General features: G+C 38.7%; 2 protein-coding genes and 1 long non-coding RNA gene across 3 annotated transcripts in view; all 3 read left to right on the top strand.

Annotated features, from left to right (window-relative positions):
- The first annotated feature begins 5729 nt into the window (after positions 1 to 5729).
- Positions 5730 to 11735, top strand: LOC118811102 (cadherin-23-like). Its single transcript, XM_036575312.1, has 6 exons — positions 5730 to 5738; positions 6879 to 7100; positions 7195 to 7314; positions 9049 to 9229; positions 10793 to 10926; positions 11490 to 11735. Exons 1-6 carry the CDS (start codon positions 5730 to 5732, stop codon positions 11733 to 11735), a joined length of 912 nt encoding a protein of 303 aa, XP_036431205.1.
- A 2667-nt stretch (positions 11736 to 14402) lies between these two features.
- On the top strand, positions 14403 to 15466 carry LOC118810934. The gene is made up of 3 exons (XR_005007450.1): positions 14403 to 14517; positions 14673 to 14876; positions 15368 to 15466. It is a non-coding gene; the product is annotated as an uncharacterized LOC118810934 (long non-coding RNA).
- A 141-nt stretch (positions 15467 to 15607) lies between these two features.
- LOC118811101 (cadherin-23-like) overlaps positions 15608 to 18544 on the top strand; it is a 28575-nt gene continuing 25638 nt past the window's right edge. Inside the window, exons 1-4 of the mRNA XM_036575311.1 lie at positions 15608 to 15612; positions 15660 to 15826; positions 17097 to 17213; positions 18305 to 18529. Of these exons, the coding sequence (XP_036431204.1) occupies positions 15608 to 15612; positions 15660 to 15826; positions 17097 to 17213; positions 18305 to 18529 (514 nt within the window). The remainder of the gene's footprint in view (positions 15613 to 15659; positions 15827 to 17096; positions 17214 to 18304; positions 18530 to 18544) is intronic.

Genomic DNA, 18544 nt, shown 5'->3' with positions numbered 1-18544 from the left:
CATCTCCTTTTCTGTCTCTTTCTTTCTCTCTCATTTTCTTCTGTTTTTCTCTGTTTCTCTCTGTCTTTCTCCCTCTTTTCTTTTATCTCTCTCTCACACACTCTATTTATCTCTTTCTCTCTTTTTTCTTTCAATTGCTCTTTTTCTATCTTTTTCTTTTTCTTCTGTTTTTCTCTTTCTCCCTGTTTTCCCTATCTATTTCTCTCACTCGTTTTTTTCTTTTCTTCTCTCTCTCTCACCCTCTTTTCTTTATCTCTCTTTTTCTTTTATCTCTCTCTTTTCTTTTCCCTTTCTCACTCTGTTTTCTCTCTTTTCCTCCCTCTATGTCTCTTTAAGTTTTTTCTCTCCTTTCTGTTTTAAATTTTTTCTTCTCTTTTTTGTTTTTTTCTCTCTCTGTCTCACACACACTCATACACACACTCTACCTCTTTTTTCTTCTCTCTCTTTCTGTCTTTTTCTGTTTCCTTCTCTCTTCTTTTTTCTTGTTTTTCTCTCTTTTTCTCTGTCTTTCTCCCTCTTTTCTCTCTGTTTTTTTTCTTCTGTCTTTCACTCTCCCACACTCTTTCTCCCTCTTTTCTCTCTATCTCTTTTTCTCAGTCTCTGTCTCTCTCTCTCTCTTTTTCTCAGTCTCTGTCTCTCTCTCTCTCTCTCTCTCTCTCTCTCTCTCTCTCTCTCTCTCTCTCTCTCTCACTCACTGATGCCCACATCTTTTTAATGGTCATTTCTAAATTTCTGAACAGCGCTGTCTCTGCATCTGAAGGTTTATACTAACCGTAACCTTTTCTCTTTAGCTTTTTGACGTTTTTATTATTATTTTCACGTGTTCTGTGCACCGCGCCAAGCACTCCTATCTCAGGAAGGGTCTTTCCTAGACTTGTAAACTTGCCAAGTCAGAATTGTTCACAGTGGGACACTGTACTAAAATTAGTTTTAACTCAAAGCAAAATTCCACCGATATTTCAAAATGTCTGAATAATTTAGTGGTTGAGATGTAAAAAAAAAAGTTATTCAGTGATTTGTTGTGAAATGGTTCGTCTGTAGAGAGATTTACTGACTCTGATGTCTTTACAGTGGTGGTGATAGGAACCAGGAGTCACAATGTCTACAACACAAATATAGACATTTTATTTATTATCCAAAACCACCAGTGAACCCGCACGTCTTCTGAGTTTTTCTGTGTAAAACTGATGATGGTTGTGGTTAATCTGAAAAAAACAATTTTGCCTTAAAACATGCTGCATTGTATCCCTCCACCATGAAAGAAATTGATGATTAAAATATGTTTTAGACCAAAATTTAATCACAAAGCTACTGTAAAAGAATGTCTCAGTCATCAGACAGTGTATTCATAACCAGCTTTTAGAGGTGGATGTCTGGTTCCTATCACCACAACTGTGAACATTTCTGACTCTGTACTTTTCTCTAGAATGAAGAATTTCAAACCAAACTGCTCTGAAAGACTTTGCATCTTAACCATTTATTATATAGAAATTTTGGAAAATCGGTGGAGTTTCCATCCCTACAAAAAGATCAGGCTGCCTTAAAATTTTGCCATAGGATTGAGGCATTTTTTTAATACAGTGGTGGTGATAGGAACCAGACATCTGTAGTGTTTAATGCCTCTACATCACAGACAGTGCATGTTTCACATGTCCTCATGGAGACCATCCAACTTTTTTTACACACTGACAAAATTTGCATGTTTTTTTTTATCATCGTGGGCACATTTGGTCCCCACAAACAATCAAAAACACCCACGCACGCACTCAGACACACCCCTCTGCTCTCTCAGTCTCTTTACAGTAAAACTCGCTCATTCAGAGATTTGAATGACAGTAGAGTAAGTGAAAGTGAGCCATGAGTATAGTGAGTGAGTTATTCAGAACTTTAATTATATTAATAGGTGCACACTGAGGGTATTTTTAGGTAGAGTCCCTGAGTTGTACCTCACTAACGCTGTATGTGCTTCTGAGATTTCCCCTCACTGTATTAAACGGCTAATTCCTGCGTGGTCAGACAGTTTCAGTTCTTGTCTGAGTTCAATAGTCTGTGCTTAAACTGCCTGCAGCTGGGACCTGAGAGAGCAAATAACATCAGCGCACATCCAACAGGCAAAACGGGAACACATACACAATGACACATTCAGGAAATGCTAATGCTATTCAAATGTACTGCAACACCTGTCTGACACTGCTAACCACAACCTGTAAACCTGTAAATCAGTCTTTATAACGGGAGGAACTTTTCTAAGCTTCAATCAATATCGTAAGCAGAGATCAGTCGGTGCCGTGAGCGGTCAGCTATGTAAAAATGTCCAGAACTGCTGCTACAGATAAGTCAAAGATCACGGTGGTAATAAACAGAATGTAAATCAGTATGAAAATAAAAGTGTGATTATACAAGCAAATGATAGTTTGGGTGGTCAAAACTGTCAGTGTTTCTGTGTGTGTGTGTGAGAGAGAGACCGAGAGTGAGAGAGAGACCTTTTGATGTAATCGCTCTCATGTTTTTACAAACACATTTAAAAGCTTATTTGCTGATGAGTCCTTTCAACAAAAATCAAACCACCTTGGGAGCCACAACACTTTATGTCCATTTTACCTTCCTGGCTGTAAATATGTCTCAGTACGTGCTAATGTACTTGTGTATGCTAAAAAAAATGTAATATAATGAAAACCCAGACTTACGTTGCTCTGCTTTAAGCTTTAGCTCAGTTATAGCAGCTTTTCTCACATCTCCAGCAGGAAACTTTTTTGCAAAAGAAGAACAGTTTCTTGTAAAATGTCTCTCAACATTCGACTTTTTACAAGGCTGAAGTCGCTTCTCATTTGCCAGCGTCTTGTTTGTTTTCCTGTTCCACTTTAAATGGTGCCTGAGCCGCCAGAATGTAACTGCTGCATCATTTAAGGTGGAACGGCAGAATTTAAACGAGAATCTGACTTCAGCTTTGTGACTTTTTAGTGTTTGACAGTTTCTCGTTGCAGATTAAATGTATCAGGAAACCATCTGAGTGATTATAAAAGCAAAGACGTCCATTCTTCTCCAAATGATTGATGTTCGTCTTAAATCTTTCTCTTTGCCTTTTGTTAGCTACTAGCTAGGCATGATTGTTGTCTGCATTGCTATGGTGACAAGCAGTCTAAACGCCAACCTTCAGAGTTAAAGGGTGAATTAGCAGTTATACATTAACTGCAGTGATTAAACCGTTTATTGTTAAAACTGTGTTGAACAATTAGCAGAGCTTTATTTTACTGCTAAGGAGGATAATTTTATTTTTACCTAAAAATCAAAATCTCCTGAGGAGTCGCAACAGGCTAAAGATCACATTAAGTCAAGAGGCGTTTATTGTCTTTCCATCTATGTACACAGTGGAGTGAAATTACGTTCCTCCAGGAACAAGGTGCAACAAGGAACAGAAAGTACAAAAGTACAAAAGTACAAAGTTACAAAATAACAGTTTTCATTCTTTGTGGGAAACTTTTCAGTTTTTTTAAGGAAATCTATAGGGATATTTTCCTACATCTCCAAAGTTCAGTCTTCGAAGTTGGTTGTATTTTCTTCAGTAATCTCAATTAAAACTTTAGACTCATCAGTCCATAAAAGCTTCTCATTTCAGATGTCCAGCTTTGGTGTTCTAGTGCAGATGTTCTCAGTAAGGGCTTCACATCTACACATCCTTTCAGACCCATAGCGCTGAGTTGTCTTCTCACAGTGGAAGGATGGACAGGAAGTCCTGTGGATTTTGTCAGTATCTCTCTCTCAAAGATGAAAGCTTGTTTATCTGATAAGGACAGGATTGGTGCACTCTTAAAAAAGATCTTCAATGGTTCTTCATTAAAGACATTGGTTCTATATAGAACTATGAACCCTTAAAGGGATCTTTACATGGTGAAATTGTTCTTCAGGTTGACAGAGAATGTGTTGTATGTGGTTCTGTACTGCACCAAAAAGTGTTCTGCTATTATTACAATGTCAAGCTTGCGACAATAGAAGAACCCTTTTTGGTGCTATTATAGAACCCATTTAAAAAATGTACAATACATTTTTCATCAATCTGAAGAACGATTTCACCATGCAAAGAACCATTTAAGGGTTCATAGTTCAATATAGAACCACTGTCTTTAATAAAGAACCATTTAAGCATGCAAATGTGTTTTTTTGAGTGTTTATGGTTCTGTATAGAACCACTGCCTTTGCTAAAGGTCTAGCACGTCTAGCACGGTTATTCAGAGTTCCATTTTCTCTGTATCTTTTAATCATTTTTTGATCTCTTCAGAAATAGAGGAGCGTGGGGAACAACCCGACTCGGGGCACAAATTAACACAAACTTTTTGCGTTGTTAAAGAAAGTCAAGTGGCGTGAGCTTCTGGCCACATTACCACATTTCCCACCAAAATTCAGAGCGATTCATCAGCGTTTTAAAGAGATCTGTGCCAAAGAGTTTTCAGGACATGTAAGTCATTTTTTTCAACACAAGTTTTTTTTGGTTACTGAGCCGTTTGTGTAAATCACAAAGTCCAACCTTATATTACTTTAATCACTTTAACTACAGTGCAGCACTGTTTTGAGGCAGGTGACAAGTATACAGGCAGTGATCTAGTTAGGCTTACGTACGGCCTCCGTACTGCAGGGTTAGTTGTTACATGGTGTTACACCTAAGCCACCTTTAGTAAACAAAGACTAATAAAGTCAATTTTGTCTTTTTGTTCTATATGTTTACACAGATATAGAAAAAGAGAAAACATCTGAAAACAGGGATTTTCTTCTACTTCATTAGTATCTTTCAGATGTTAGTATTTTGGTTTTAAATACGTACATTAATGAAATTGACATCAACAGCTGTAAAACCTGTAGTTATTCAGAAACAGTGTTCCATATTTTGCTGATGTTTTTATTTGCTGTCCTTCACTGGACAAACAATAAATCTGTCATTGTTTGACACACAGTCTAATATCAGTTTTCATATATAATGTGATGTATGTGTACCTATCGGTTGAGCTGTCAGTTTGTCTTATAGAGAGATAATATATAATGCAGTATGATCGGAAGATAGATTTGTTTCTTACAACATAGAATCATATTGAATTGACTTTGTTTTCACGAATTCATCAGACTTTTCTAGCAGGTGTTAAACTGACCTTCTGTCTGTTACAATTAACCCACCAATGGGGTAAATTGTGACATTGTGCTTCCTGTCATTTTCAGTGTAATTGTACATAAACGGTAGGTGCTAGTTCAAGTGTCCGTTTGTAGCAGAGATGTATATGTTGCTTGTATAAAAATATGATTATTCCAACTTAAATATTTTAAAAAATTATTTCACAAAAAACAAATTGTGATGTTGTACTTAATGACTATTCTGAGTGGGTCTCTGACTTTTGCACAGTACTGTAGTTTAAACTCATTTCACTTACACAAATGGTTCGTTAAAGAGCCATCCATTGAGATGTTCTTTAGGGAACCAAAAGTGGTTCTTCTATGACATCATTCCAAAGAACGGTTTTAGGCTCCTTTATTTTTAAGAGTGTGTTGTCTGTACGCTTCTCCTAAAGCTGTGTCAATGTTACTATAAAGATGATTAATACGGGACCCTCCTGTGAGAATTGATCTAACTGTGTCACTGGGGAAACCCTGCACTAAACTTTAAGCTGTCAAGCCTGCTTACACCAGGTGGTCCGCAGGGGACTTTTTTGGCACACTCGACTACGCTTCTGGGTTTTTCATGCGTCATGAGAGCGGTCAGCCTTTTCTTAGCAACACAGATTGCTAATTAGTCTTACAAAACAGCTGTCATGTAATTATAGGACAAGAGAGACGCTGCAGTTCTTCTGAGTAGGAATAGAACGTGTTATTTGTCTTAGTTAAAATTTTGTGCTTGAGTAGATTTTTGTAATCTGATGGTTTTTGAGCTCAGTTTTTACTCAAATTTAATCCTTAGTAGTCACAGTAACAGCCAACGATAACACAAGCATGGAGTAATTTTGAATGAATTACTGGTGACATTTACTGTGAATCTTGTATTCATAATGCTTTATAAATGCAATTTTAAGGCATTATATTGCATACATAATACATAATAATGCCTGACATAAGCTTATATTAATTCATTACAGTTACATGCATAACACTTCATAAAACAAGAGTGTATAACTTTATAATGTCAGGTTTCATAACAGTGAATAACACTTTCTATGAATCCTGTGTTCATAATGCTTTATAAATGCTTATTTAAGACATTACATGGCATTCATAAAATCTTATAATGCCTGGCATAAGTTTGTATTACATAATGCTTCATAAAACCAGGGTGTGTAACTTAATAAAATAAAACTTTCTATGAATCCTGTATTCATAATGCCTTATAAATGCATTTTTAAGGCATTAAATAGCATTTATGATACCCTATAATGGTACGATTTTGTTTTACATAATACTTAAAATGAAACCAGAGTGTATTATTTTATAAAGTCAGATTTCATTACAGTGAATAACACTTTATATGAATCTCATGTTCATGATGCATTATAAAGTTATTTATACCTTATGATAAATAGCATAAGCTTGTATAATTGCTCTTAGGTAGTTATAATTACATGCATAACACGTTATAAAGCAAGAGTATTTATGTATATGACCTCATAAAGTCAGGTTACATAACACACTATATTCATAAGAGCAGTGTAAACACTAATGTAGTGATATAGTATAATACTTTATAGAGCTTTATTACTGGCTTTAAGTTAAGTTTTTTAAAATGTCTTTTTAGTGTTAAGGACATTTCATTTCAGTACGTAATACTTTTGTAAGGCAATTATAATGACCTGTCCAAGAAAGGAAAGTGTTGAATTTTTAATTTATTTTTTTCTGTTTTCCTGCAGACCTCCACCATGGTGTGGGTGCGGATAATAGATGAGAATGACAATGCCCCTGTCTTCGCTGCGAGGGAGTACGTGACTGTTCTCACTGAGGGTCCAAACACTGTAGGGTCCACCATTGCCACTGTTACAGCCACTGACCCTGATGAGGGACTCAACGGCACTCTGCGCTATGCCATCACCCTCGGCAACCTGGCTGAAACATTCAGCATTGGTTCTACTACGGTAGAGTAATCCATCTCAGCTGAAAGCAGTTTGTAATATTGTATGTAAATTATGTATAATATTGAGCATGCATGTATGTGTGTCCCATCAACAGGGCCGGATAGTGGTGATGAAGGAGTTGGACTTTGAGATTAGCAGTGGACGCTACACACTGGTCATCACTGCTACTGACCAATGCCCAATACCACAACTCAGACTGACATCTAGTGCCACTGTGAGTACCAATGTACAGTATACATGCAATACTTAATAGAATTTACCGTCTTATATACACAAATGTGGCATCGGCTGAAAGCTTAGAATCTCTCTGTTTGTTTCAACAAGCTTCGTGTGAGAATGTAGGATGTATTTTATGTAAGATATGTGTCTATGGCTGCTTAGGCTGCTTAGTCTGCATGCATAAGCACTGAATAAGATATTTATGTAGCAATATCTGAGTATTTATGACCAGCTCATGCTCGTAACCCCAGATGACGTCAGATGTTCTATGAAGTAAATGACACTAGATTGACATCAGGGACCTTAAACTAAAGTGATTGACATTTGTTCCATTTATAACACTGTTATGAAGCATCATTTTCGTATAATGGAACTTAGAAGGAAGATCTAGTTTAGGAGTTTATATCAGTTGTACATAGTTTTACATTAGTTAAAGTATAAAACTCACTAGTTAAAGTACAAAACTCATCAAAAATATTGTAATTTACTTCAGTTTATGGTATCTTGAAATTATTGGCATTGGCTGTTTATAAATACTCAAGTATTGCTTTAGAAATCAATATTCAATGCTTAAGCGTGTGTTATGGCATTCTTATGAAAGTAGCCTTCAAATAAAGTGTTACCGAAAACAGATACTGTCCCAAAATGTACACCATTTAATAGGCAGCTTTGGTAACACTTTTCTCTAGAGCAGTGTTCATAAGACATTGAGGCAGTGTTCATAACGCCTACCTGAGCCCATCATGACAACTGACTTAAACCTACATTAACATTTATAAAGGCTTACTCCAATAGGCAATAGGCTTCTTTATGACAGAAAGCATAACAACACAGCCTAATGTCAAAAAAACCCCCAAAAAAAACAGTGTCACTTGATGTAGATGTTATGTCAACTTGACATCAAAGCTGGCAAATGACACTTTCTGGGCTGAAATGACTTTGAAGCTCAGGGTATGTCAGAGTGGCATAATGCTTATATGACAAATCTAGTTCAACAAAAGTAAGCATTTTTGTGGCCTTTTGATAAAATGAGATTCATTTTGGCATTTCTAGAATTTAAGCTATGTCACATCAGCATTGTATCACTGTGATATATACCTCTATGACAAATGACACCTATTGGAAGTATTTATAGATGTTTATGTAGGTTTATTTCAGTGGTCATGAAGGGCTTATGTAATTGTCATGTAGCCTTATGAACCTGACCTACAGTAAAGTGTTACAGCAGTTTTTTACTATAAGCGTAATATCTGCCTGCTGCAACAGTACACTATGCCCCACCCCTGAATATGTTCAACCAGCACAGCTCAACAGCCACGTTTCTAGAACAATCTCAGCTATGTTAGTTGTAATAAATGTGGTGTTAAAGTAGGATAGCACATCACCAAACATGGTTAAAAGTTCACCTATGCTCACATATGAGAATACCAGTGTCTTGCTGTGACTTGCATGAAATAATAAATGAACAATGTGTTTTTATTATTTTAACCATCATTAGGGGCTGTTATCGTGGTAACTCAGCTAACTATCACCAGGCTCAGGCCCAAGAAGTTTTGGCCAATTTCTATTGGTCCATTTGTCATGAAAGGCTGACCTAACATAAAGGGCAACTGGTGTTTTCAAATGGTGTTAACAACATGGAAGTAAAGAAGGTTTTAATTTGACAGCAGCAAAATATTTCTCTGTTGTTGGTTTATGATAATCTTTGCCCTGCTCTTGTGTCCTGTAGGTGCTGGTGAACGTGATAGATGTGAATGATGTGACCCCGCAGTTCCCCCGGCCCTTTGAGGGTCCGTTTGAGATCACTGAGGGTCAGCCTGGACCCCGGGTCAGCACCGTTAAAGCTAGTGATGAGGACTCGGGCCTCAATGGAAAAGTGGAGTACAGCATCACAGCTGGAGATCCAAACAGTGAGAGCAGTTAATCTGAGTTTTTAAATATGTGCATTAGTTCCACATGAATAAAATACACTAATTTTTCCAAAAAATATCCAGAAACCCATCCTAAATAGTGAATTTAGCTAGTAAGGTGCACCAATTGCTGATATAGGAGCCACACATGAAGTGCCAAGCATCAGCTAGATGGCTATAAAGCCCAGTCAAACTGCTTTCTCTAGAGTGATGGCACCTCATTCAGTACTTTTGGGATGAGTTGGAGTGGCATTTGTGATCCAGAACTAATCATCCAACATCGGTGGCTGATGTTCAGCTCTTAAGGCTGAATGCAATCAAGGTGGTATATATAAAACCATGTTAGATGCTTTAGTAAGCCAGTTTTTATAGGTTAACACTGACTTTTCATTCTGGGATGGCCCTTCACTTTTTAATTATAAACATTTTTAACAAAGTAAACCTGAAATATTTTTGTAGTGCAAAATAGTAAAAAATAAAACTGAACAATATATAGATAAATTTGTGTCAATATCCCTATGTAATACTAGACCTGCAGGCCTGGCAAAAACAGTGCCAAATGTTGTTTCCTTTTTGAAAAATTTGGCTTTTTATTCGGCAGCTTATTGTTCGAACTTTTCATTCCACCTTAAATGGAGCAGCATTTACATTCTGGCAACTGCACTGGCCCCTGAATGTAACTGCTGAACCATTTTAGGTGGAGTGGGTAATTCAAAGACAAAGCCAACTTCACATTTGTTTAATTTCCCAAGTGATTTCTCACATGTGCGTCGTTTACACTTGTGTCTCAGACCATTTGACACTGCTGGAATTTGTACCAACTGATCCATGGCTTGTTCCATGCACAGGTCCCACGTTTGATGCAGCTGAGTTAGTCAGCTTCTCAGGCGGTACGATAGGAAACAGAATCGAGACAATCGCTCTGGTGTCCATGTTAGCTAAACACATTCCTTAGTATCTACTGTCTTGAAAACTAAGTGGACTACTTCAGATATAATGCACTAAACAGTGGGAGATGATCGAGGGTCTGCTGTGTTTTCCTTTTTATTTGAAACATGACTAAAACATCCGTGACTCAGACACTCAGACGAACAGGCTAAGGGTAGTGTGGTTTGCAGTGTTTGTAAATCGCATTGTCTGTGCTTGTTTGTGGCTTACAAGTACAGCGGTTATGATGAAACTCCTACTTAAGAAGAATTTCAACCAGTATACAGGATGAACCGGTATACTGCATGCTGCTAGTTCCAACCTCTAGTGTTCCCAGAAGAATAGAGGCTGTTACTGCAGCAAAGAGGGGACTAAATAATCACTATTAATACCCTTGATTTCAGAAGCAGTGTTGGATAAGCAGGTGTCTGGATGTATAGTGTATATTACATTCACCCAATCATTGTCTTTTATTATATACCTTCAGCGATAGTTGTGTTGACATAATATATTTAAATGGAACTGATGTACAAAGTCATTTCAAAGCGTTTTTGCAGTAGTGTTGGATTGGAAAAAAATTGGAAAAAGTGACTGTTTCTTGACCCGTTTTTTCCCTCTCTGTGCTGTGTGGTTTAGATGAGTTCATTGTGTCTCCTGTGGAGGGGGAGCTGAGAGTGAGAAGAGATGTTGAACTGGATAGAGAGACTACGGCCTATTACAACATCACCATCACTGCTAGAGACCTGGGAACACCATCACGGAGCAGCACGGTACACACATACCCCCAAACTATAGCTAAGTAGACTAGCTTACATGCATGTGTAGATTTTTTAATAGCTACTGAATTTTTTATATTTCATTATTAATTTTTTTTTTTCTTGGAAAATGTGATTTCATTTAAAAAAGGAAATACGTTTTTTTATATCAGATTCGGCAGATATTGTGAGCATATGTCATGGGCAGCAACCTGCTTGCACATATTTGTGGTCCACCGTTCTGCAGCTTATATATTATGTAATATTATGCCATATTCACTATAAAGTGCTCTATGAAGGGAGTCTACTATTTTGTAATTGTGTCCAAAAGAATCCCATACATAGTTCCACAAAGTACCACAATAGATAACATCCAATCTATGTACCCTAGTGGACACAGAAGACCCACAGTGCACTGTGTCATATACAGTGACATGATTACTGTTGTAACATTATCATATGAAATTTTGCTCTCTATAGTATTGTTTTATATAGTGCCCCGGATTTTCCAGTGTAGCGATTATAAGATCATTTCAGATATGTTTGTATGTCCTGACTGTCGCTGTATTTTGTATCAGGTGATGGTGGGGGTTCAGGTGTTGGACATTAACGATAACGACCCTGTGCTTCTCAACTTGCCCTTGAACACCAGTGTAAGTGAGGGAGCATCTGTACACACGTCCATCGCCCGCGTCCAAGCGCAGGACGCAGACAGCGGCCGTAATGCTCTCCTCACCTACAACATCACAGCAGGCAACCCGGACGGAGCCTTCTACATCAACGAAACTGTGAGAGGGGAGGGAGGGAGGTTTCATTCGGCTTAGTTATTATGTGAAACTGCAGTTAACCCCTGCATTAGCCCATATGCTGATTGACGTATCTAGGCTCTGCCCACAAACGCATTCTTTCATAACAGCTGTTGTGGTTGGATGTTCTTTACAGAGCATTCTGTCTCAAGAGACATGGTAGCGTTGGAGTTTTCAGTAAATTGTCGTCAAGCTATGTTGGTGTTGCTAAAGGCAAATCAATAGGTTTGCTACCATGCTAATGTTCATCTACCACACAACAGAAATCTAAAGCCCAATCTTATTTTTATCCCTGCCCCTTGTTTTCGAGTGTCACCTTGTCCCCTGAAACTGAGTTATGTTATGTGGTGGTTGAAATCTTTCTCTATGAAATGGGACCCTCAAATAAAAAAGAACATTACTTCATTAACAGCTACCAGCGCTGCTCTGTAGGCGACCCTGCCAGTCTGCAGTGACAGCAGAGGAGGGTAAAGTTCAGCAGCCTCCCTGTTGGGCTTTAGTTACATTTATGGCATCATATGACTTTTTTCCGTTTTTTCTTTTTTTTCTCATAACACTCTGGAGTGTGCCTCTGAAAAAATTCCATTTGGAGGGCCATGTAGCCCTGACACTTCGCCCTACCCCTCTATCTCAACAAAAATTGGTACACCCTACCCCTAGGTGTTCAACGTGCAAAACATAGGGCTAGGGCTATGTCGTAGGGGCAAGGGGTGAAATGGGATTGGGCCTACATCTAGCTTTTTTAACAGTGTAACTCTTTGCATGTGGTGTTTGAAGTTGAAAATGCAAATGTAAGTGTATTGACAAAAATTAAAGTTCTCATAAAATATTTGCAGATGCTCTGTAAAGCTTGTCCAATGTAATGACAGTTGGTACAAAAGTATTTGTGGGCAGAGCCTGGCTAGCTTAGTTTCTCACTCGTTACTACCAGACATACGTGTAAGTTTCATAGTCGTTTATAATAGTTACTGTAAAAATAAGGCTATAGTTCAAGGGGTTAATGTTTTTTTCTGTCTTTGTTTCTCTCTCAGTCAGGAGTGGTTCAGGTGAACAGGCCGTTGGACAGAGAGAGAGTTGCTGAATACACACTGACTATCACAGTCAAAGACAATCCAGAGAACCCCCGCATTGCCCGCAGGGTAACTACTCCAACTGTACCACGCAATACAATACCCCCATTACACCAAACTGCATTCAATGTCCACCTATAGGTTCACTATGTAGGTGTACAATTACACACTGTAGCCCATCTGTCATCAGTTGTCATTCTCATCATTTGTCATTGTTGACCTGATATTATTTGGATAGTGGGCCAATCTCGGCACATGGGAGTGTGTGTGGTTCTGGTGAGATTGTATAAAGCACATTGGTCAGAAATTAAACATAGGCTAGGGGATGGCTAACACACACTGTGAATCAACAGATGGGCTACAGTGGCTAACTGTCCACCAGTGAGGGAGCCACAAGGTAGGTGTTTCTAATAAAGTGGCCAGTAAGGGAATATCTTACCCTTCACATTATAGTACTGCACTTTTGTGTTGTCAGTAGGACGGTACCAAAACTTCTGCATTGTATGTGAGGCGTATCTTGCCCCTATCCTGTATAACAAAGTATTTAATAAACATTAGAACTATGTGTACACCATACTTCCTCACACTTCCCAGAGTCTTGGGACCTCCTAGATTATCTTGATTGTCTACATTCCTATCAGAACTAGAACACACTTCCTCAGTTGCAGGTCTATGATCATCTCCCTTCATTTCCCAATACCTCCTTGCCTTTGCAGGACTCAGATGTGCTGGTGGTCACCATTCTGGATGTGAATGACAACAGGCCCATCTTTACGTCCTCCAGCTACAGAGGGGAGATCAGTGAGAACTCCCCCACAGGTGCCACTCTTAACACTGCATTGATTATCGAAAAGCCGATGCATCGACATGCCATTTACTTAAAAAAAGCACTGTAATGTTTAAATGACAGGGTCTTTCATACAGATTTCAGTACACTACAGCAAGTGTAAGGGTCTGTCACTTTAGGTTAAGGGCTCTTATGTCAATTCAGTGTAATTTACTTTGTAAATACATGTTGTCTTGTCAAAAGTGGCATAAGCCATTCATAAATTCTCAAGTATTTAAATAAATACATTAAATACCTTTTTTCAATGCTTATTTGTGTGTCATAAAGTCACTATGTAGGCAGTCTTTAAATAAAGCCTTACCTACAATTTGTTATTGTTATCATTATTAAGATTAATATTATTATTAGGAGTAGGAGCAGTAGTAGTACTTTGTTATTGACTTATGTCTGTCAGTAGAGATTATGTTAACTATGTATTAAGATGTTACTATGTGTTTGTGACTATGTGTGTTTGTAACATTATCTATTACCGAGGTAAGTAGCTATAATAGCTAATCATATATTTTAGTGCTCCAGTTTCTGTGAACTGATCACTAATGTTCATTATGAAATAGTTAAGGTATTGGCACTGTCAGAGCTTTGCTGTAGGTCCTCTTTGACTGTAGAGTCTCTAAATTGGCTGCTGGTAAGCATCATCATATAAAGCATTCTAAGACTGCAAGCAAAGAATTTTGTCTGTAATAGCATTATCATTTCAAATATATTAGCATGTATATCTGTCTTCACCCTCACACTCTTTATTTGTATCACCCTACAGGCACCACTGTGTTGATACTGAACGGGCCTGTCCTGGCTGTGGACAGGGATGTTGGAGTTAATGCTGTGGTGAAATATGGCCTGCTGGGAAACAGAGTGGACCTTTTCACCATCAACTCCACCACAGGTCAGTTATGACCATCAGCCATTAATCACTGCTTTTTTCAACTTTCATGTTTGCAAGATTTTTTATTACTATTTTTAATTACTATTACTGAAAATCAAACTCTCTCTCTTTTATCTCTATGTCTCTCTTTCTCTGTCTGTCTCTCTGTGTGGTAGCTGTGGTATCAGTGCGTGAGGGTGCTGTGTTGGACAGAGAGGCGTTCTCTGACCCGCGGGTGGAGTTGTTTCTGGTTGGGGAGGATGTAGGGGGGCTAAACAGCAGCGTTCCTCTCACCATCACCATCCTGGACAGAAACGACAACCCTCCGGTGTTCAACCCCTCAAGCTTCACAGTACGCTTGCCTGAAAACAGCCCTACAGGTGAGAGAGAGAGTGAGAGAGAGAGAAGAAGACAGATGGACAGAGAGAAATATGACAAGAGAGATGAGCTCTGTGTCTAAGAAATAAAGACATATATGCTGTCACTCTTAGAAGTTATTATTGTGTTATTATTATTGTATTTACATTTGATTCTGTATTAACATGTTTGAAAACATGGTAAAATGTGGATAAGGATGGGTTTTCATGACTGTACTCAACAATAACCTTCTATTTCATCTATGTTCAAACACAAATGTGGTATTGATTGAAAGTTTAACCCCTTAAAATCCCAGGTTTATTACATACTGAGGCCTATTATTCATTAACTACATGGTCTTCAATGCAAACTAATGGAGCTATTCTTAGGTTATAGAATTGTGTAACAAAACAGCTTGGTAAGCGGTAAAAATCTGCACTTTCTTTAGAGAGCTGAAATGTGGACCCACATACAGACCCATACAGCTCAATGTGTGTATATGTTTTTGTCTCAGGTGTTGTAGTGACCCAGCTGTCGGCATCAGATGCAGACGCTGGCTCTAATGGGTGGCTGCAGTACCGCCTGGAGAGCGGCGCTCAGGACCGCTTCGTAGTGGACCCCCTATCTGGTGCTGTTCTGGTGGGAAACGCCACGCTAGATCGTGAGGAACGCGCGTCCTACCGGCTGGTCGTTGCGGCGACTGACCGGGGCACACCCCCACTATCAGGCACAGCCACGCTGACGGTGGTCCTGGATGACGTAAACGACTCTCGGCCGCGCTTTCTGCAGCCCGTCCAGACCATCAGTGTGAACGAGTCTACGCCGCCCGGGGTGGTTGTGGCCACCCTCACCGCAGAGGACCCTGACCTCCGACCTCGTCTGGAGTATTACATCATCTCTGTGGAAGCCAAGGACGATGGGAATAACCCAGTCAGTGGACTGCAGGAGTCATTTGGGATCGACTTTCACACGGGTGAGCCTGAACAGGTGTAGAGCCTCAGGCAGAGGTGATGAGACTGCTGCACAGATAAAGTGAATAAGTATCACATTAACTATATATATCATATTTGCACAGTTATTGCCAAAAAAGTAAGTCAGTATATTTTATTTTTGTGAAAACTGTCATTTTTACTTGACTGACTGCTAAAGGAATAGAAAGGAGCAGTAATAGTCTACATTAACCTTTTTTTCACTTGTCATATTCATAACTTCTGTTTTTTTATTTAGCCCCTTAACAAGCCATGGGTCCACTGGCTGGCCCAAGGCTTTATTACACACTTCTATAAGCTAAAAATAGCTCCATTAGTTTGCATTAAAGTCCCTATAGTTACTGAATAATAAGCTTTTGTATGAAATAAACCTGGATTGTTAAGGGGTTAATAATAGCTTATAATGTGGATTGAAAGGATATTTTATTTATTACTCTGAGTTTTTTTGGGAATGACTAGAACTTATAAAATACTAAATTATGTACTGTATAAATGATCTATTTTTAGAAATTCCTTCTCAGCATTCAGCCTTGAGATTTGGTCACCTTTCTTATTAGGAATTATTAAATATTAATTAATTTTAGGGCATGTTTTCTAGCTTCCTGCAAATTACTTGAACCCTATAAAGCTGAAAACTAGCATCACATTAGAGTTTATATACACTGTCCCAAAGTTTGTAGACACCTACTCATTTCTTATATCTGGTCTTCTCATCACCTACTCCAGAGTTTGTCCCTTCTTTGCTGGAGTAACTGCTCTCTTCTTGCAGAAAGGTTTTACACTAGATATTGGAACATTGCTGTGAGGATTTGATTGCATTCAGCCACAAGAGCATTAGTGAGGTCAGGTACTGATGTAAGATATCAGTTCTGGATTACTCTAATTCATCTAAAAGGTATTGAATGGAACTCCATTACTCCAGAGAATGCAGTTCCACTGCTCCCCAGCCCAATACTGGGGGGCTTTTTACCCCTCCACCCACCACTTGGCATTGGGCATAGTGACCTCAGGCTCACATGCTGCTACTCCAGAGTGTCCCATTCTATCGGCAATGCCTTCCTATTCCGAGTGTGCAGTTGTGTCACCTGTGTCAGTAATAGGTGCAGCTTAAAGTAGATGAATTCACTAACTAGAGGGTTGTCTGGACACTTTTGGACATTTTGTGTGGACAGATTGGTTTTATATTATTTTAAACAGTTAGTCCAACTTGAACTGCGGCATTTATTCCTAAACTTGTTGTATGTATGTCCTCAGGTGCTGTCTTTGTGCGAAACCCTTTGAACAGAGAGCTGGTTGCTACTTTTGAGATCATAGTGTCAGTGCATGATAATGCCAGTGATGTCATCGACATGTCGGTCAGTGTTCCCAATGGTAAGTATGAACTGTCTGTTTATATCTCATTCTCTGTTTCTCTTCCTGTCTGTATCTCTCAGAGCTGTTCTGTGCATTATAACGTTGTGTCACTGCTTTCTCGTATGCAGTACTGTGCAAAAGTCAGAGAACATCCTTTAAGTATTTAATGTCCAGTCTAAATGACTATTAAATACGTTTAGTTATTCATTTTTCTGAATCACCAAAGAAAACCCGGAACAGTATTTTTTTTACAGTAATTTCCACTCTTTGCACCTTTTATTCTTTTCAGAAGACTTGCTTTCAGTTTTTCAAAGAAATCTGCAGGGATATTTTTCCACACCTCCAAAGTTCAGTCTTTGAAGTTGGTGTATTTTGTCCTTTTCATGATCCAAGTAATCCCAAACACATCCTATGGTGTTGAGGTCTGGACTCTGCGGTGATCAGTCCATCTAAGAACACCAGAAGTTTCTTTAGTTGATTTGCAAATCTCCTTTGTCAGTAAGAGCTTCTTGACAGCTACACATCTTTTCGGTCTCATAGTGCTGAGTTGTCTTCTCACAGTGGAAGGATGGACAAAAAGGTTTTGTGGATTTTTTTCAGATCTGAAGCAGCTCGATTTTCTCCTCTGTCTCAAAGATGAAAGCTTTAGTTGCTGTTTATCAATGGGGACAGTTTTGGTGGTCTGTCATGTCTTGCCTGGTGTTAGGATTCCCATTTTCTCTGTATTTGTATCATTTTTTGAACTCCAGTTTTGGCAACTCTTGTTTTCTCACTTAATTTCCTTTGACTTTCATCTTATATCTTGTGCAAGTGGTTTATCTAGTGGATATCTAATATCCTAAGAAAGATCTTCTAAAAAATCAATGCATTTTATTTATTGGCTAATAATGTAACAATATAATTGTTGCCTTTTACATTGGGTGAACCTTCATCATGTATGGATTAATAGAAATTCTGAAAAACAAGCCCTCTCAAGTTTTTTCCCCCAGTGATTTATATGTTGTCTCTCTTTTCCTCTTTTCCCACTGATACTTCTTTCTCTTTATTTTCTAATCTCTCCTCCCTACTGACTAACTCCCTTCCCTGCCCCTCCCCTCCTCTCCTGACAGCCAGGCTGACCATCAGCGTGCTGGACGTGAATGATAACGCACCCCGCTTTCGGCCTTTCGGTGTCACTAATTTCTCTGAGAGTATTCTGGAAGGAGCTCAGCCTGGCACCACTTTACTCTCAGTGTCTGCTGTAGATCCAGACAAAGGCCCTAATGGACAGATCTTCTATGAGCTTCTGCATCTGCCCAGAGGAGGCTATGTCCGACTAGAGGACCCGTCTACAGGTAAAAACTTGACAC

Source organism: Colossoma macropomum, unplaced genomic scaffold (assembly GCF_904425465.1).
Source record: "Colossoma macropomum unplaced genomic scaffold, Colossoma_macropomum, whole genome shotgun sequence".
Lineage (NCBI taxonomy): Eukaryota > Metazoa > Chordata > Actinopteri > Characiformes > Serrasalmidae > Colossoma > Colossoma macropomum.
The sequence above is the reverse complement of the archived record's forward strand: the minus strand, read 5'-3'. Positions and strand labels throughout refer to the sequence as shown.

What these genes read in the sequence shown, in the direction of transcription:
- LOC118811102 (XM_036575312.1), top strand. An exon ending in TCAGCATTGGTTCTACTACG is followed by an intron (nt 7,101 to 7,194) that starts GTAGAGTAATCC and finishes TCCCATCAACAG; the next exon opens with GGCCGGATAGTGGTGATGAA. An exon ending in GACTGACATCTAGTGCCACT is followed by an intron (nt 7,315 to 9,048) that starts GTGAGTACCAAT and finishes TGTGTCCTGTAG; the next exon opens with GTGCTGGTGAACGTGATAGA.